This window comes from Lotus japonicus, chromosome 5, assembly GCF_012489685.1.
Source record: "Lotus japonicus ecotype B-129 chromosome 5, LjGifu_v1.2".
NCBI lineage: Eukaryota > Viridiplantae > Streptophyta > Magnoliopsida > Fabales > Fabaceae > Lotus > Lotus japonicus.
In genome coordinates, this window is record NC_080045.1 from 11,342,444 (window position 1) to 11,362,676 (window position 20,233).

Here is a 20,233-nt window from a genome sequence, read left to right on the forward strand (position 1 = left end):
TGCCATGCCTAATTGCAAGGTATGAGACTTGAGTCCCACATTGGAAGTATGAGATTATAATGTGGGATTTATAAGACCTTGGACTCTCCAATTACAACAGCTAGCTTTTGTGGTGTGGTTCTCCCAAGGTTCGTTATGACAGCTGTAGTTAGTTTCTTAGTAGTATAAATACACTTGTAATTGCTAGTTGGTTCAGTTTTTGGGAAGTTAGGAATAACTTTGGGTTCTGGTTAGTGGTAACCAGTTTTGGTCAGTGGTGACCAAGTTCCATTTCTTCTCTAGCTTCTTGCATACGTTTGGGTTTTTCCCCAATTCTCTGTAATCCTCTGTTTCTTCAATAAATCTATGAACTAGAATCACAATTTGATTCTAGGGTTTCAGTTGATTGTGCAATTTCCAGATTCGAATTTGGTACCGGTTCTACCTATGGAGATCATTCCTTGTACCTTTCTTATACCTTTAAGCAAGGGCGGAGGCAAATTGTCAACAATGAGGGCCAAGACTATAAAGAAGCACGTTTAGTGGTTGTTGTTGACACTCGAAGAGTCATAACAAGTTGTAAAAATTTATCAAGTAAAGTAAAGGATCAACAATTGATTTGTCGGTCTCAACTTACTTTTAACATAATTTACTAATAGTGGACATATTCTAAAAGTTTACATTTTTAGACGCATCAAAGTCATAATGATGCAATTCATATTTTAATTGAATATTTTTTTTGTTAGAAAAATCTGAAAGGTAAAATTTCTCAACAATGATACAATTCATATTCTAATTGAATCTTTTCTCGGTTAGAAAAATTTGAAAAGTTAAATTTCTAACAATACTGCAAATATGCCTAACATTAAATAACTTATATTTTTCTTTAGAATTTAAATATGTGCTCAATGTAAGAAGCTTAGTTGCTTTCTCATTGAACCTAATATTCAATTCTTTCAACTAATAATCTATGATAGTATTAATTACACAATACGATAATGGTGCTCCACTATCACATAATCCTTTTGACGAAATGATCGGATTATATCGGAAAAAGGAAGAGCTCATGTTAGGAATTTCAATGGCTTGAGTTCACAAAAAGATCTACCTTTTTTAGAAGAGCATCCCAACCAAAATCTCTTAACTTTTGAATTAAGTTTTTTTTTATGTGATAGAAACATAACACACAATATTCAAAATGTCTTGAGATTTTTGCTGCAAAGCATGACAAATTTTGTCAGTGATTCCCATAAGTTTTTTCATCAAATGTAAAATGAAAACAACATGTCCAGTGGTTGCATTATTCAAATGATATCAATGCTTTCATAGCATAAGTTATGTCGTTGAGAATAAATAGACCCTTTAATGACTAAATCTGTAAGAACTGAAGTAGTTGCATTATACATGCGTAAAAGACTGCATATTAAATTGAAATGGAAACTCATTCTACTATCTCTATATCTATTTCTGTAGCGTGCCAATTCGATTAGCTCCCTTTCCTATTTCAATCTCATCATTTGCAATTGAATATGAAAATTCAGTTGCATAAACATCTCGCAACTCGTCATGGCATTTACAAGAATAACACATAACGTTGATAATAATACTTAAGTTTTGAAAAAAGCAATGAACTTCAACTATTTCTTTAGCTGAAACAATAAGAGTCAGTCGTAGCTGATGAGCTAAAAAAATGTACATAATATGCATAAGCTAGGACATTCTTAAAGGATCAAAGCTTTTACATTATTCCACTATATTATTAGCTCCATCATCCTTGATACCGAACATTTTCAATGTTGAGATTATGGTGAGATAATATTGAACGAATTACTTAAGAGTCTATGAAGTAGTATCTCTCACATATATCATATCCATGAAACTCTCTTTTAACATATTTATTCCTATCAACAAATCTTATGTCAAGAGTTATATTAGGGATATTAAGAGGCAATTTTACAAACACATGGGGTGCTATTAGGGATATGCCCAACTTGGTGTGTAAGTGAGGAAGTGAATTGAAATGAATGTAAAATCCTATCTTTGCTATATATAGAATGTATCTTATGAAAATGAGATACAAAGTGTGCTTGAGTCGGGCTTCAGACATGTGTATCACTAATATCAAACCCTAAATCAGTTTTAAAATTGAGTTAAACCCCAACCCATACCCAGTCAAAAGAGATTTATCCTCGTCAACTCGTGCCGGGTTTAAGCAGATTCCAATGAGTTTAGATTAAATTTCCATGTCTATACTAAACCCAATTTCTATTTAGTTTTTGTTTTGACTTATGACTCTTTTTGCCATTTCAAATAACAACTACATATCTTATCTCAACCGTCACTCCTTTTTAAGATAATGTTTGCATACATGAAGAGGGCTGCACTGGTACAACTTGAGTGACACCACTTCGTAACCTGCAACTTTTTGTGCTCCTTCTTCATCCACCACCAGCACCTTGGTCACCGATTCCCCTCCTTCCAACTCCACCGCAAACCACCGTCACCAGCCCCTTCTTTTCCATCTCTTCGCACCACTCTTCTGATTTCTGCGTGTGTCTTTGTTTTCTGCACCCCATGTGTTTGTAAAATTGCCTCAATGGCTCTCTCCCATCTTCCCTGCCACCATCGTCCTCTTCCTCGCACCCTAACCACATTCCACTCAACACCACTCTCTTTCTCTTCATTCTCACCCTTCAAAATCTCAGTGGTTTCAGCTTCAGCTTCAGCTTCTACTTCCAGCACCCCCTCCACAAGTCCACACCACCCTCTACCTCCTGATTTCTCACTTTCCCAACTCCTGGACCTCCTCCGCCGCCAAAATGATGAGTTTTCCACCCTCCAAATCTTCCAATGGGCCTCCAACCACCCCAATTTCTCCCCCAACTCCTCCATTTACCACCAAACCCTCCGCCAGCTCGCTGAACTCGGCTCCCTCGACTCCATCCTCACCGTCCTCACACACATGAACTCCTCCGCCTGCCCCCTCAGCACTGACACCTTCCTCATCCTCATCGAGAGCTTTGCCAATTCTCGGTCACACGAGGATATTGACAGGGTGCTTCATCTCATGGAGCATGAGTTTGGGCTCAAACCCGACATCCGCTTCTACAATGTTGCCCTCAACGCCTTCGTTGATGGTAACAAGCTCAAGCTCGTGGAAACCCTGCATTCGAGGATGGTGGGTGGTGGCGTAGCTCCTGATGTTTCCACCTTTAACGTTTTGATCAAGGCTCTCTGTAAAGCGCATCAATTGAGGCCCGCAATTTTGATGCTTGAGGACATGGCGAGTTATGGGTTGAAGCCCGATGAGAAGACATTCACCACGCTGATGCAGGGTTTCATTGAGGAGGGTAATGTTGATGGCGCGTTGAGGGTTAAAGAGCAGATGGTCGGGTCTGGGTGCTTGCTAACCCACGTTTCTGTGAACATTTTGGTGAATGGTTTTTGCAGAGAGGGTCGAGTTGAGGAAGCTCTGAGCTTCATTCAGGAGGTTTCTGAAGAGGGGTTTTGCCCTAATCAGGTTACATTCAATGCTCTGGTGAATGGGTTGTGCAGAACTGGGCATATCAAGCAGGCTTTGGAAATGATGGATGTTATGCTTGAGAAGGGGTTTGATCCTGATATATACACTTACAATTCCTTGATCTCTGGGTTGTGTAGATTGGGTGAGGTTGATGAGGCTGTTGATATTCTGCAGCAGATGATTTTGAGAGATTGTTCCCCGAACACCGTGACTTACAACACTTTGATCAGCACCTTGTGCAAGGAGAATCAAATTGAAGCTGCTACTGAACTTGCCAATGTTCTCTCGAGTAAAGGGATATTCCCTGATGCTTGTACTTTCAATACTTTGATACAAGGTCTCTGCTCGACCAAGAACCGAGAGGCTGCGATGGAGCTGTTCGAGGAGATGAGGAAGAAAGGGTGTCAACCTGATGAGTTTACGTACAGTATATTGATTGGCAGCCTCTGTTCTGAGAGGAGACTTGAGGAAGCATTGAAGCTGTTGAAAGATATGGAGTTGAGTGGCTGTGCTAGGAATGTGGTGGTGTACAATACTTTGATTGATGGTTTGTGCAAAAACAAAAGGATTGTAGAAGCAGAGGAGATCTTTGATCAGATGGAATTTCTGGGGGTGTCAAAAAGTTCAGTAACCTACAACACTCTTATTGATGGCCTTTGTAAGAACAAGAGAGTGGGGGAAGCTGCTCAACTTATGGATCAGATGATAATGGAAGGATTAAAACCTGATAAGTTCACTTATAATTCCATGCTTACATACTACTGCCAAAGTGGAGATATAGAGAAGGCAGCTGACATTGTGCAAACTATGACTTCAAATGGTTGTGAACCCGACATTGTTACCTATGGAACCCTTATTGGGGGACTATGTAAGGCTGGTAGACTAGATGTTGCAAGTAAGCTTCTCAGATCTATTCAGATGAAAGGTATGGTTTTGACTCCTCATGCTTATAACCCTGTGCTTAAAGTACTCTTTAGAAGAAAGAGAATAAAAGAAGCTATGAGGCTGTTCAGAGAAATGATGGAAAAGGCTGAATCTCCTGATGCTGTAACTTACAAGATTGTTTTCCGTGGCCTCTGTAATGGTGGAGGGCCGATACAAGAGGCTGTTGATTTTACAGTTGAGATGCTGGAGAAAGGAATATTGCCAGATTTCCCATCATTTGGTTTCTTGGCCGAGGGTCTTTGTTCTTTAGCCATGGGGGACACCCTTATTGAACTCGTCAACATGGTGATGGAGAAAGCAAAATTCTCAGAAATGGAAACTTCTATGATCAGAGGCTTCCTTAAGATCAATAAATTTAAAGATGCATTGGCCAATCTTAGTGTTATCTTGGATAGGCAAAAATCTAGAAGATATTGAGTAGTGAAAGGTTTTTAGTAACTTCACTCTGGTGATGCTTTAAAGAGTGTAATGAGAAAGCACCTCATTGTGTAAAGGTGCTGAAGACTGTGGGGGAGTTCAAAACCAGGACTCAAAGCTTATTACAGGCTTGGGAGTCAATACATTTCAGCACTGATGGCTTTCTTCTGGCTGACCTCATTGATGAGTAACTTTTCTTCAGCCTTGTCATTTCCAGTTTCAAGGGGGAAAAAGTGAACATATAACTTATTGCTGGCACTCATGAATGTTTCGTATTGCTGGCATTCTAAAACCCTATGTTAACATTGTTAAATCTGGATAAACCACAGATCAAAGGTATTGATGTTAGTTTTGATGAATATTTTGTATGATGTTTTTGTAATTTACATTCTCTTCGATAAGTATGTACTATGTAGGTTGAATATTCTAATAGAAAGGCAATGTTATTATGTATAAAAAAGAAGCTGTGTTCGCATAAGAAACATTATACCAAACACAGCTGCAATAAGTCACATGGTTTGTTGCATTCTTGAGAGTCCAGACACAGCTGTAATCATAGTAAGCTGTGTTTCCAGAAAAAGAAAAGACTGTGTTTGGTCTCTCAAGTATGCAACAGCTTTTAGAATTTATATTCAGGTGACGGTGTGCACAATCAATTAGGTCCCACCGGTGCAATAGCTTTTAGAGGGGCGTTGGATCTAAGTAAGACAGTGGTATGTGTAACTGAAAACAGGTGTATCCAAAAGCTCAATTCGATTTGTTGTGAACCCTCAATCTCTCTGAAAATCAAGTTCATAATATCATGGAACAACTAGATCTCGTGATTTAGATTTGTGTCTGGAGAAGAGCCAGATCTCATAATTTAGAACAAGATTTCGTGAACTTTCATTTCATATTCGACGCCACCTCTTTCAACCCCCAAAAGTTGAGTTCAATTCGCTTTAAACCCTCAATATCTCGTAAAATCATATTCAAAACATATTGGTCAGCTTAGGATGTAGGATTGAGTTTAGGGTTTGTATTCCGACCCAATAGGGTGTTGGGACTTTGAACATGTATTGAGGTCCATTAGAGGGTTTTTTTACGTAGTTAGATCAACTTGGACATAGCCCATTAATACATTGCCGAAATTGTAAGAGGTTCCTTCTATATAAGGAACATCTCCATTGTATTTTAACACCATTGAATCATTTGAAATTTCTCATTTGTGCAAGTATAATTTCTTTTTAGTTTTCTCTTTATGAACGTTATAGAAAATTGTCAAACACTTGTGGTTTCTCAATCCTAGATTTTATCAAGCATCCTTACTTGGGCAATCCCTCATATGGCTTATATCATCTGAATCCATAATATCAACCTGAATCCATAACGATGCAATGTCTTCCATTACTTTCCTCCTCCATATTTTGAGTTTCTTCATCCTTTGTTAATGACTTTTAGTGCAAGCAAGACCCAATGAAGATTCAAGATTCATCCTTATATTATCAGTAGTACTTAACTCGTAAACACGAGAAGGTTACACTTACTCCTGAAGACCACAAAGTGAGAAAGAACCATATATCGTTTAATATAGTCACACTTATATTTTATCTAAATCCTATGAAATGAGCTATATTTGTAAAAGTAACTTTTACTCTCCAATAAACAGGAAAAAAAACACAGATGGAATGTTTTTCTTACACATAAACGCCGGTTCAACTATATGTTTGCATTCAGAAAACAATGGTTAACTTAGTTCGATCTAATGTCTTAACACATCATTCTTCAAAGAAGTATTTCAGGCAACTGAAGTATGTAAAGTATCAGTAAAATAGCAAGTGTCAATATCACATGAATAGCTGACCCCAAATTTTTATCCGGCCACAGAAGAACCAGTTACAAAATTAATTAGTTAGCATAGACACCCAAACACAGATTGCACAAGTCACAAACCACAATATCAACTCCAATAAGAGTTGCTTGTTTTAGGTACTACAATATATTTCATGTCAACACTTGGACAATCGAGTCTGCAATTAGCCAAATTGACAATCCCACGAACTATAGACACCTCCATAGGAGTAAGTAAGGCTGGAGGGAACTCCCCATCACAATACCTACTATTCATAATCACAATCGTTTAATTGACTCGGCTGTTGAACACATCAAGACCCATCTCAGTAGGATCAGTTGCTTGCAACTCAACTTGAATTCCATCAAGCTCCCTCTTGAATCTGTCTTTGGAGCTGGCATAAATCATCTTGCTCCTAACCCTAGAAGTATCAGGGGACCTTCAAATAAAAGCATCAAAATCAATTATCAGAAAATGTGGAATTTTTCCAAACGCAACCGTTGCTTTGTTTGAATAAAAGCTAAAAAGTTATTACCATGCAATGAAGAAAATCCTGCTTTTCTGGCAATTCTCTTCAGTGACAAAATCAAAATCATAAACAGCATATCGACACTCATCAGCAGGAAGACTCGCAGTGAAATCATCATAACCATTTGCTGGCTCACCAAGCTTCTCCACAACAACTTGCTTCTGCTTCTCCTCAATCTTAAAAACGATGAACCGATATGTCCTTTTCGCTTTGAGCTCCAAAAACTTCAACTTGCAGTCGTCATCCACAGCCATACCTGATACTGCATTCGCCTGTAAATTTCACACAAATGCATATGAATCAAAAAGAAGTGGGCAGTTAACACAAGGATTATAAGATTAAGCATAACCTTAAGGTGTTGAGTCAAGACAGATAAATGGTTCTATATTATATGTCTAACAAAAGAATGCCCAACTAACTCTTGGGTGGACATGGACAACACAGGCTTGTGTATATTGTGCTTAAATTAAACTTTTGTTTAGATAATGAGCAACAAGATTAAACTCCATACCATCACTTGGCCTATGATGAATGAAGAACAAGGAATATAATGAATAATTTTGAGAGATAAACACATGGAAAGAGCAAATAAGGCCCTGTTCGGAAGAGCTTATTTGAATCAATCTTATAGCATAAGCGCTTATGAAAGTAACTTATGAATGAGATGAAGCAAACCAACCACACGCTATCACAATCAAGTAATCCAAACCCAAACAGTTCACTTAAACAACAATGCGATACAATATTTAACACTGAAATGAAATCCATATAAAAAAATCATATCTATCTATCAGCTAGAGAGAAACACATAAACAGTTAATGAGAAAAACTCATGAATAATCAATCATTCGATTCTTCACTGTTCAGCCAGATCGACCGCAAACTCAACAGAAACAGAATCAGTAACTGCTGAAAACAAAAATAACCAGACAATGAATTTCGAGGTGATTTTTGTTCAGTTCAGTTTCCTGTGATTTTTTGTGATTCCGAGTTACACAGAACAACAGAGGAAGAACAATCAAACGAAAAAACGAAAACTAACCATTTTTTTTGCGTTCGGAATTTTCGTCGGAAATATAGGAATGGTTCTTGTTCTGTTTATCGTGCGTGCGTGCAAGGAATGAGAATACGAATACGAATTGTTGTTGATAGATAATGGAGGAGTGGAGTCCCTGAAAATTGAAATTGAATTTATATGGTATTGTAAAATTGTGAAGGAGAATCAGCGAATCCACTTGTCGTGTTGAGTTAAAAACGTGTGCTAGTAAGACTGCTTTTTGGAATTTTCACATTGCTTCTCCTTCTCGACTTGGCTACTTCTTCCGATTAGAATTAATGGTCAAATTATTCTCAATTTGATTTTAAATTTTCTAAGGTTGTGTTTGGACGGGGGAATATTTGAGGGGAATGTAATTTTAGAGGGTATTTCAAATCTCTTCAATTAAAATACCTTATTTGGATATCTAATGTGGAGAATTCTCAAATTACTAGTAATTAAATGATGTATTTTACTCAATAGGATTTAGGGTAATTGAAATCACCTCAAAATAGGAGAAATTTCAAATTCTTCATCTCTCCCTTAACCCTATCTAAATTCAGTAAAAAAAATTAATCTCGGCTAAAAACCCTAAAATCGGCCATAAACTCGAAAGTCAACCAAAAACTCAAAAATCGGCCCAAAACCCTAAAAATTGGCCCGACACTCAAAAATCGGCCGCAAACAGAAAGATGGTCCAAAACACTAAAAATCGATCCGACTCTCAAAAATCGGCTGAAAACTCGAAAATCGACCCAAAACCCTAAACTCGGCTGAAAACTCAAAAAATCGGCCGAAAACTCAAAATTCGGCCGAAAACTCTAAAATCGGCCCAAAACCCTAAAAATAAGCAAAAAACTCAAAAATCAGCACAAAACCCTAAAAATCGGCCTGACACACAAAAATTGATCGAAAACCCAAAATCGGCCCATAACCCTAAAAATTGGCCGATAATCCTAAGAATCAGCCGAAAACGTGAAAGTTTGGCCGAAACTCAAAAATCAAGCCAAAACCCTAAAATCGGCCGAAAACTCAAAAATCGGAACAAAACCCTAAATATCGGCCGAAAACCTGAAAGTTGGCCCAAAACCCTAAAAATGGGCTCGATTCTAAAAAATCGGCCGAAAACTCGAAATTCGGCACAAAACCCTAAAAATCGGCCGAAAACCCGAAAGGTCGGGTTTTAGGTTTTTCGGTCAATTTTTTAGTGTCGGGCTGATTTTTAGGGTTTTGTGCCGACTTTTGAGTTTTCGGACGATTTTTTAGAGTCGGGCAATTTTTAGGGTTTTCGGCCGATTTTTGAGTTTCCAGCCGATTTTTGGGTTTTGGGGATTTTTGAGTTTCGGGCCGAATTTCACGTTTTCGGCCGATTCTTAGGGTTATCGGCCAATTTTTAGGATTATGGGCCGATTTTGGGTTTTCGGTCAATTTTTTAGGGTCGGGGCGATTTTTAGGGTTTTGTGCCGACTTTTGAGTTTTCGGCCGATTTTTTCGAGTCGGGCCGATTTTTAGGGTTTTCAGACGGCTTTTGAGTTTTCGGCCGATATTTGAGAGTTAGGTCGATTTTTAGGGTTATGGGCCGATTTTTGAGTTTCGAGTCGACTTTCACGTTTTCGGCATATTTTTAGGGATTTCTTGTCATTTTAGGGTTTTGGACCGCTTTTTAGGGTTTTGTGTCGACTTTTGAGTTTTCGGCTGATTTTTAGGGTTTTCGACTGATTTTTAGGTTTTCGGCCGACTTTCGGTTTTTCAGCCACTTTTTAGGCTTTTATGTCGACTTTTAAGGTTTCGGTTTATTTTTGAGAGTCGGGCTGATTTTTAGGGTTTTCGGCCGATTATATTAAGATAAAAACAATTAAATGAAGGAAATTCATTTATATTACCCAAACAAAGAATTTTACAATTGAGCGAATTTCAACATTTTATCCAAACAATAAAATTTGAAATTCAAGGGAATTCAATTGAATCATTTGAATTCCCTAGCATTTAAAATCCCTTGAATTTCTACAATCCCTCATCCAAACACAACCTTAGAAAAAATGACGTCATTCTCAATTTCCTCTTCTTGATGAAAAGGGCCTTCCAAGAACCTCTTGTTGTTTTGGAATTGAATATCCATGAGAAAGTTGTTTGTGGCATGCTCCAACCATGCTAATGAGAATTGATTAATCGGATTCTCACCGAATGCGCCCCAATTGTTCTTCTAGAAAAATGAGCAAGAAACAACTCTAATCAAATGTGGTGGTGCACGATGGTGAATATGGTTGAGAACACTGTGCAGTAGTGAAAATCCACGGATGTACATGTAGAATGCACTTCGATGCTCAAATCAACTGAAAATCAGATAAAGGAACTCACAATCTAGAAGAGTAATGAGATAGAAAAATGAGTAATTCTTAAACTATAATGTGATCAAACTTGTATGTACAGTGGTTAGATTGATCCATGATAGAGGCAATTAATTGTTTGCCAATATGTAATGCAAGTGGTATTGAGGTGTTAGCCTTGCTTAGGTGAACTTGACCATCACTTCTAACAATTTAGCCCTATGTTAAGCCATTTGATTAGAAAAGTGAGAGTTTAAGTTTGGTCACTTGATATATATTGAAGTTATTGGAGCCAATCAAGACGATGATGGGATGAGTGGTTGTTTGAGCTAACCGAAGCTATATTCAAATACATGTCAACAATGATGCAAACAAGCATTAACCTTCGCTTTAAAATAAAATAAAAAAACAAATATTTCCTTATAAATTCAAATAAAACACTTCAAAAATGGACTCAAGTACTCAACTAGTATTAGTATTGAAACAAAAACTTATTAGCACCTGGAAAGCCATGTACCCGTAAAAATGTGCAATTGGGTTGGATGAATGGCTCATGATTCGGCTTAAGGGGTGAAGCCAACTATAAAAGTAGATATTTGTTGCGGGTTGAATAAAGAAGTTATAGACATTTATCATTTATGTGTGGGAAATTATGGACTTCGTGTAAAGTATGAACAGGAAAATTTGGATTACAAATTTTATATACACTTATATTTATTTCCATTGGTCGTATTTTTAATTATTTTTTTTCTATCACATTACTTATTTCTCTATCTTACTTTGTTTGGTAGAGGGAGGTTTGGATAGAGAGAGATGGAGAAGAGAGAGTTATGCGGAGGAATGGTGAAGTATGTGTGTTTGGTAGGTGAGATGAGGGAGATAGAGGGGAGAAAAAGTGATGGGTCCCACCACTTTTTTTGTCTCTCCAAATTGAAGAGAGATTGAAGAGAGATGAGTGAAGGTTTGATTTATCATACCAAACAACCTATAAATCTACTCTATTTCTCACTTATTTCTCTCTACTTAACTTCTCTCTTATCTACTCTCTCTTCTCTATCTCTCTCTTCTCTACCAAACAGAGTGTACATTATTTCTTACTTATTTCTCTCTACTCAACTTCTCTCTTCTCTAGTCTCTCTTCTCTATCTCTCTCTATCCTACCAAACAAAGTAACTTTGTTTGGTTGTTGAGAGTTAGAGTAGAGAGAGATGAGAGGAAGAGAGATAGAGGGAGGGTGGGAGAACTAACCTTGTTTGGTGGGAGAGATGAGGGAGGAGAGAAGGGGCTTTTGAGGTGGGACCCACCCCAAAATGGGGTCTCTCCAATTTGGAGAGAAAATGAACAGTACGGGAGGGACTCTCTCTTTTTATTTTATTGTTTTTGTTACTGACATTTAGTGGCGGTTTTAAACTGCCATTATTTGCATCTGACACACTTTTTTTAATTTAAAATTGTTATTTTAATCAAAAGTCAACTTTTTCTCTTTCTTCCACATCATTATTTTTCATCTCTCTCTTCTTTATCTCTACCATACTAAACAACCCAACAAATCCACTCTATCTCTCACCTATTTCTCTCTACTCAACTTCTCTTTTCTCTATCTCTCTCTTCACAACCAAACATAGAGTGAAGAGAGAGAATAATTTATTTTATTTGACAACAATGATAGTAATGTATCTACCAAAAAAAACATCATTTACCAAAAAAGAAAAATAGCAATGGCAGTGGCAGTGGGTCACTCTAGATTCTTTGGCTGCATCAATCGAACACGACCCCATATTTATATTCCTTCATTATTAGCCATGTATTGATGTGCTGAGTGCTCACCACCACTGGCTCCAATTGTTGAAGAATATTTACTTGCATGAATTAAATAAGTATATATTTACAATGTAAGATTTTAGATAGATGTTTAAGTAATGTTTGGGCCAAAACTCCTTCCTCCTCTCTTTTTTGGTCAAAGGTGTGTTTGAATTAAATACTGAAAGAGTTACTCAGCGGCACTTCATCATGTGAGAATAAATCTCAAAGGAGGCAATGCAAATACATAAGGAAATAAAGGGTTGACCCAGAGCAATAATACTTTATATAGCATTCTTGTCCAGATTTATAACATATTATCTAGCCTATAAATAGTTCTTTTAGCAATATCACTTTTATTTTTATCTTCCTCTGTTTGCAGGGGTAAAGGTCGAACCATCTAGTTCCTTGAATGTATGTCTACTGATACTGCATTATGTGTTTGTCATTTGTTAGTTTCTTGCTAAAAGAGAACCAAGCATGCAGTTAAGAGCATCTACATTATGGAAAATGTTACTTACACACCTCAAAAAGAGGTGGAAGAGGTAGAATGAGGAGAGAGATAGGAAGAAAAGAAAAAGTAAGAGAGAGAAAATATGAGATGTGATAGATGATAAGAGGAGAGAGATAGAAACAAAAATAAGTGGAAATGAAGTGTTTAAAAAATGAGGTATGTATATATCATTGTTGCTACATTATCCATAAGAATTTCACTCAAGAGCATTATTGCTACCCAGTGAAAACAGAAATTCAGGGAAAACCAAAAGAGAAAGATCCAACTCGAGGTCTACAACAGCAACCATTTATTGTTTTTTTGTTTTTGAATGGAGCAACCATTTATTGTTGTGCCAGAATAATGTTTATACCTTCCAGAAAATAATTTAATCCCAACATCCGGAAAAAGTGAAATGAGTCTATAGAAAGAACTAGGAAACGCCCTAAAAATGCATACCATAATAACTGAAACTCATACTGGAGAGAACCTCCATATATTACAACTCAAAAAGTGTGTTTTGTAACACGAAAATTGCATGGCCTTTTGGCAAATAATAAAATTAGACCAACGTCTTTCAATCAGCAAATTATTTTGTTACTCTGTAAGCCTGCAAAACAAAGAAAGCTTCAGCATACAGCATCTTCACAAACACAATGCAAAAAATATTGTTTGATAAATTTTACTAATTATAAACGAGGATCACCTTGACTCTTTTTAGTAGCTCTTTAGCATTGCTGTCCGTTCTAAAGTGTACCCTTACAGGCTGCAGATTCCAAGAAACAATCATTTAACTTGTGCCATATACCAGAAATTAACAAATGAAATCAAGCTTTACTCCTCCACAAATAAAAAAAAATCAGATAACACCCCATATACCAGATGATGCTATCAGTTCCACTGGGGTATATTATCCAGAGAACATGGAATGAGATATAATTGTAGTATATATGCACCAAAGCCATTCTTAAACGTTGTTTGTTCCAATGTAAAAGACTAACAACCTAGTACACAGCTAAAATTATGCTCTTAAAAATTAGAAGTAGGAAGAATACAAGATGCATAGATAATCAAAAAATCACCTCCAGAATTTTATTCAATGACTTCGACAAAGCTGGTTTAAGATCAGCAGGATGTAACTCTCCACTTTCAAAGTCGGCAGCCAGCTCTTCAAAGCTTTGGAATGTCCTATATTGAATCAAAGCATGAACACATGTCAACCAAACAATTGTATAGCAGAAAAGAACAGTTAGAAAAGACGTAGAGAAACCGGAATGATTTGATAAATCACTAATCTAGATATCATATGAAGTTCAAATGGGGGAACAGAAAAACTTACTTATTTCCACCATTATCTTCATTACGCTCCACCGTGAACTCATTAAACCAGGGAAGGATGAGATATTTAATGTACTCCAAGCATGGGTTTCCGTCCACAATCTTTGGTGGGCAATAAGCCTTTTTTATTTTCACATTCACTTCAGCCTATGATATCCAAACACAAAGTTGGACAGTCATGAAATAAGCTTTTTTTCAAAGGAAAATTACAAAAAAAACGTGCTCAGGAAAAAATATTTATTATGATAGGAACAAATAGCAGCAATATTAATAGATATCTACAATTCAATAGGGCCCTATTAGCAACTTACCTCCTCATCTTCCATGAAAACGGCTGATGATTGGTCACTTTTAGACATCTTCTCTTGTCCTTGCTGTAGACCAGGTAACATGTCTGCAAAGCACAATGGAATCAGTTAGTAAACAATACACAACTTCAATATACATTAGTTGAAAAGAAATTTGGAGGTTACGGTGTGATAAGATAATTGGTTTGTTCTTCCTCTTAATATCATCACAATACTCTCTGGCAAGTACATTTACTTTCCGCTGATCCATTCCCAATTGGCAGATGTCAGCCTATTTTGAGACACAAACATTTATGCATTATTTACAATGTTTCAAGCAAATTGATAAATATATAGTTTCAGAGATAGCACAATATCGGAATAGTCAAACATTAAAAGCAATCCCTATCAACTAGTTTAAATATAGAGAAACATTGGAAACTTTGAGGGAAAAACCAAAGAGGCGAATAGTCAATTATTGCTATGTTTCAAGTAAATTGATAAATATATAGTCAATTACTGCGTTCTAATTTGATGTTAAGAGTAAATTTTGGTTTTTTACTTATTAAGCTATGGCGGCGCTTCGACCGTTGCTATACATTAACACAAAACTTTTAGCAGCGGATGCTAAACTGCCGCTATATACGATATTTAAAAAAAAACTCAAAATCTGGTGTGGCTAAAGCCACACATAGCCTACACATGGGTCCGCCCATGGGTAGCACAATATCTGAATCGTCAAAACAATCAATATGAACTAGTTTAAATATAGAAACCATAGGAAACTGAGGGAAAAACCAAAGAGGCGAAGTGCACAACAATTGAATTAGCAGTGTTATCAATCACGGATCGTGGAAAATTGTGGAAAGCCCAAAATCCGCTATTTCATATAGCAAATCGCTAAAAATTTATATAAAAAAAAGCTTGTCACAAGCTGTTTGTGTTAATGAAAATCAGCTGCATAAAATGACCATTCACATTGAAGAGTGTGAAAACAGTTAAAACAGAAAAACAGTGTGAAAACGTGAAGGAAGAAGAAAGGAAAAACAGAGCAATCACTGATTTGAAGAGTGTCAAAACAGAGTTAAAAAAAAGTGTCAAAACAGCAAAACAGAGTTTGAAAACGTGAAGGAAGAAGAAAGGAAAAAAGAAAAGAAAAAGAAGAAACATGTCATTAATACATCCAGAGCTGCCTACACCTATCACAATTTGCAAATGCCATTACTATTGTTGTCATAATAGCAATCATGCATCCATATTTTCAAACAGTTCACTTTTGGGAGATGGTTTTGGAGGGAAGGGGAAGGCTTATCTTTTACTTTTACATAATATTTATGATCATAAATGAATTATTAATATGTTGTATTTTTGCTAACTTATCATCATAGTTTTTATTTTCAAGAATGATAAATTAGATACTATTTATTTGAAATAAAAAAATGAGCCCTCCCCTACCCTTCCCTCCAAAAACCATCTTCCAAACTACCCCCTAAAGTAACTAACAAAATTCCATGTAAGCTTGCAAGGGTACCATTCTAAAATTTTAGAAAGATTTCATGCAAATGTGAACCTAAAAGTATATGCATCAATTAAAATTGTTAGTGAAATGCACCTTCAGGAAAAATATGTCAGCACACTGCATGCATGGATAGAATATTTGAGCAGCAGTCAATTCGTCTTGTTCGCTCCGTCCCATTATTTGGCTACATCTAATATTTTGAAATAACAAACCATGAAATATCATTTGAAGTCCAAATCCACCATTTAGTAGAGATCATATGACAACATTTAAAGAAAAAGGAACCTGATAATTCTTTTAAGATTATTCTTCTGAGCTATATCCAACACAAGAGGCCAGTATTCATCAGCTCTGGCGTTAATCTCTTTAGATGACCATAAAAACTCGACTTTACCCCCTTCTAGATCCATCCCAACAGCTTTCCAAATTTCAATCAAGTAGCGGCCAACAATCTCAATTTTCTTCAAATCTCCACCCATTTTATTGTTTAGCTTGGCAAACCAATCAGCAATCCATATTTTGACACGACAGCCAGAAGACGTTAGCTTGTTCACATTAATTGCTTTCATGACACCCTATATATGTGAGTAAAAGAATATAACCATGTAAGCCACACCGCCTTCAAAAAATTCCCTTGCTCTTAGAGATCAAGTAATCAACAATTCACCCACTATCTACACAAAAAAAGAGGTGCCTGACCTGAGCAATGTGCATTCGTCCAGAGGGCTCAAAGCCATCATAGCAAACAGGCTCAGGCTTGTTAGCCAGGAGTTTAAGGAGCTCATCTTCTTGAATGCACTCTTCTCCAATGCTTCTCACAATCTGAAACTTCTGCTCCAGGGTCAACCTGGCACCAAAATAAACAACAATGAAATTGAAACTCTAGCTAGGAGTTGGGGATGGAGAATTTCAATACAGAAGAAACTTACTGGTCATTTGGATTTGATGATTGGGCAACATCAGTGTCAGAGATGGACAAGGATTCGAGAGCTTCTGCAGCTGCTGCTGGTTCCATCCCTAAATAAAGGAGGCAATCTCAGTGCACTCAACAATTTTATAATGATATAGATGCAATCAGACACATGATGGCAAAAGTCAACTTTGCAATGAAAGTAACTTAGCTAGCAACATGAAAGACCATTCTCCATTAAACCCTAATGGTGATATGCTGCACTAATTAGCACCACAAATTGAAAATAATAGCTAGATTTGCGTTTGTAATGCTTGCTTGAGTGAAATTCGACAGAATTGAAAACCAAACAACAAGCGATTATGTGGATACTTAACTAGCTAGGTCGAATGGAAAAGCACAAGTAAAATGAAAAGCAGCCACTGAAACCCATAAATAAATCCTGAACTAAAACGCATGACAAGATGAAAAACAAACATCAGAGCAAGAGAACAACTAAGCGAACCAGAAGTTTCTGAAGAAAACGCGGCGGCGGCGCGACAGATAGATCTGAAGAGGAGCGTGGTGGTGGCGATTTGTAAGGAGTAAACCCTATAAGAAAATATGCATGTTGGTCTAATTCCAACATAGTTTCAATATATTTGGTTAACTTTTAAAAAAAAAAATCCAACATTTAAAGAAAAAATTTAAGACTAGATGAGGGTCATCGCAGTGGTAAAAGGTGATTGTTTTAAACCCCTTGGGAGCACTAAGAGTCGCACTCTTAGACAGTGGCGGAGCCAGGATTTTTGTGAAGCCTGGGCAAACTTTAGAACCGCAAATCCACACGTGAACTACGCAAGAAAGTAGCGTTGAAAGTAAGGAGTTAAATGGAAATGATCCGACAAGAGCCACATAAACTACCTGTTCATAAAATAAATGCAAGTTTCAATAGAGAAAGTAACTTTGATGACATTAACCTAGTAACTAAATTTGAACCTACACCAAAAAACTAATCTCAATTGTCCGACTTTTTTTACAATATTAAAAGTGGGAACTCAGCAAACTAGTAACTGGTAGAATATCCACTATCCAGCAGTAAAGCAAGAAGACAAATTAATGGATATACTTCCACAAGACACACACTAACTATACTACTTTAGCTAGCACATGCAAACCAATCTTGAAGGAAATCTATTTGACTACCTAAACTCATACCGAGCAAGCCTGACCTTGAGATCATTTGCTTCCTAAAAATCATGTTTTGGACATCAGGTCTGCTTGATTCATGGGGTTTCCCTTGAAATATAATTTGTTTAGCGGATTCATGGGCAATAACAACTCATGAATCTACTTCACTGAATCTAATCTCTAAACACAGAAGAGATCAAAGCTTAATAATGCCAAATCAAAATATACTAAATCAAATAGCCACTAAGTTCACATCATTCCATTCAAATGCTGATACAACAAAGAGGAACAACTAATTCAAATTGACTATTCAGATCAGAATAGAAAAAGGATGCTGCTAATACTAGAAATAAAAAGGTTGCCTCACATAAATTTCATCAAATTCAGAATAGATCCAATAATCAATAGAAACATATATGGAACAATTAACAACGGAGCAAGCCAAGGGCAAGTGGCAATCTCATCTTTAATGCTACAAGTCCTCAAGCCTCACTCACTTTTTTCACTCACACAACACTGCATCATCACAATTCACACACGGCCTCACTCAAGCCTCTCTCTGCCTCTCACTTTCTGACCTCCCCCCCCCCCTCACTCACCCACGCGGCCACGAGAAAAGAGTGTGAACCCTCCATGGTGCCTTGCCTTCCTTGCACCTTCACTAGTACCAATAATGCCCACAATCACAAACACCAGCAAAATCCCAATTTTCGCCATTGAAGCTCGACTACAAGCTGAGATGTGAAATGGGTATTGCTCAAAAGATCTGAATTTCATTCCCTGTGTTTGATCCCCATCGAGTCACGGCCTGATCCCCAGTTCCAGACCCTCACGGCCTCACCCACCCACGCCAGCACAATCGATTCACAGAGTCCCAGAGATACATTTCCAGGACAATCAGATTCACAGAGATTAAGAAGTTTTACCTGCTTCTGCTTGGTGGTTTGGTGGAGGGAGCAATTCAACAATGGGTGAACAGAGGTGCCCCCGTGCGTCTGTGCGTGAAGGAAGTGGTGAAGCCCCCGTGCGTCTGTGCGTGAAGGAAGTGGTGAAGACTAGGGTTTCAGAATTTTATTTTTATGAAGTAGTCCCTGAATTTTCCCTTACCTTTACATTTGCCCTTTTCTTTTTTTTTGGGGACCAAAATATGATTTGGGCCAAAGAAAAAAAAATTATTTTTTGCCAGAGCCTGGGCACAGGCCCAGGGTGGCTAGGCGGTACATCCGCCTCTGCTCTTAGAGATACTTTTGGTCTTCACCACACCGAGTTGGAGTTACAAGAGTAATTTAGCGCACATACAAAAAAATTGAGCTAACATATACACAAAATGTAGTTTTCAAATTTTATTTTACTGGTGTTTTTTTATCTGCGCGTTATACGGGAAATATGTCTATTCTATTTGATTCGTCAATTAATACCTTAATTATATATTAAAGAATAGATGAAATAGAAGAGTCTGAAATGCTAAGCAAAGTAGATCATCTCTTCTAGGCCTGATTGAGATCAACAGGAACTCGTTTGACATTATTTATGAACATGAAGACAATAGCACAAATAATAGATATAAGGAATTACCAACATATTAAACAACAGATGAAATAGAAGAGTATGAAATGCTAAGCAAAGTGGTCAAATAGTTTTAAATTGAAACCCTTGTTGCATAGTTTGAAATTCTTGCAATTGAATAACTAATAAAAAGATTGGTTAACAAAATCTCAAATACTGCCAAGCATATAAGGGGATGGTTTAATGATGGCGCGCAAGTTTGAATAGTTTTGGATATAAATTTGGATACAGTTTGAGGTAAGGAAGTTCTGCTCATATGTGTTTGTCTATGTCATCTCCTGTTTTGATTTTATGTTGTGGTTTCAGCCACAAAAGGATATGTGCGTGTGGCAAACCCCTCTTCCGGAACCCAATGGTGCACGTTCGAGAAAAAAATATAAAATATCAAACCACAACTTATGTACATAGTTCGAAGGTTATTAATAAAATTGTTAATTGGAAATTTGAGGTCCAAAAATCGTGAATATGCCACGCCTGCATCAGAAACATTGAATATTTTCCCTTTTCCTAAATCAGACATGAGTCCATCAAGCTTCATTTTGAAAATACAAACACAAATGTCT

General features: G+C 37.0%; 3 protein-coding genes across 4 annotated transcripts; 1 reads left to right on the forward strand and 2 right to left on the reverse strand.

The window, feature by feature from the left end:
• Window positions 1-2,260: 2,260 nt before the first annotated feature.
• On the forward strand, window positions 2,261-5,499 carry LOC130718142 (pentatricopeptide repeat-containing protein At3g53700, chloroplastic). Its single transcript, XM_057568631.1, has one exon. It carries the CDS (start codon window positions 2,576-2,578, stop codon window positions 4,862-4,864), a length of 2,289 nt encoding a protein of 762 aa, XP_057424614.1. The 5' UTR covers window positions 2,261-2,575; the 3' UTR covers window positions 4,865-5,499.
• Window positions 5,500-6,664: 1,165 nt separating this feature from the next.
• Window positions 6,665-8,510, reverse strand: LOC130720475 (actin-depolymerizing factor 2). Its single transcript, XM_057571122.1, has 3 exons — window positions 8,267-8,510; window positions 7,231-7,496; window positions 6,665-7,134 (listed from the first exon to the last, which is right to left on the reverse strand). Exons 1-3 carry the CDS (start codon window positions 8,267-8,269, stop codon window positions 6,984-6,986), a joined length of 420 nt encoding a protein of 139 aa, XP_057427105.1. The 5' UTR covers window positions 8,270-8,510; the 3' UTR covers window positions 6,665-6,983.
• A 4,663-nt stretch (window positions 8,511-13,173) lies between these two features.
• LOC130718694 (tyrosine--tRNA ligase 1, cytoplasmic-like) lies at window positions 13,174-19,187 on the reverse strand. Of its 2 annotated transcripts, XM_057569321.1 has the most exons (13): window positions 19,031-19,158; window positions 17,671-17,837; window positions 17,440-17,525; window positions 16,954-17,041; window positions 16,724-16,871; window positions 16,310-16,599; window positions 16,118-16,214; window positions 14,692-14,797; window positions 14,530-14,612; window positions 14,220-14,365; window positions 13,963-14,068; window positions 13,587-13,646; window positions 13,174-13,490 (listed from the first exon to the last, which is right to left on the reverse strand). In XM_057569321.1, exons 4-13 carry the CDS (start codon window positions 17,037-17,039, stop codon window positions 13,470-13,472), a joined length of 1,143 nt encoding a protein of 380 aa, XP_057425304.1. In that variant the 5' UTR covers window positions 17,040-17,041; window positions 17,440-17,525; window positions 17,671-17,837; window positions 19,031-19,158; the 3' UTR covers window positions 13,174-13,469. The 2 variants fall into 2 exon arrangements, with proteins under 2 accessions (XP_057425304.1, XP_057425302.1); XM_057569319.1 differs by lacking the exons at window positions 17,440-17,525; window positions 17,671-17,837 and having other exon boundaries at window positions 19,031-19,187.
• Between the last annotated feature and the right edge of the window lie 1,046 nt (window positions 19,188-20,233).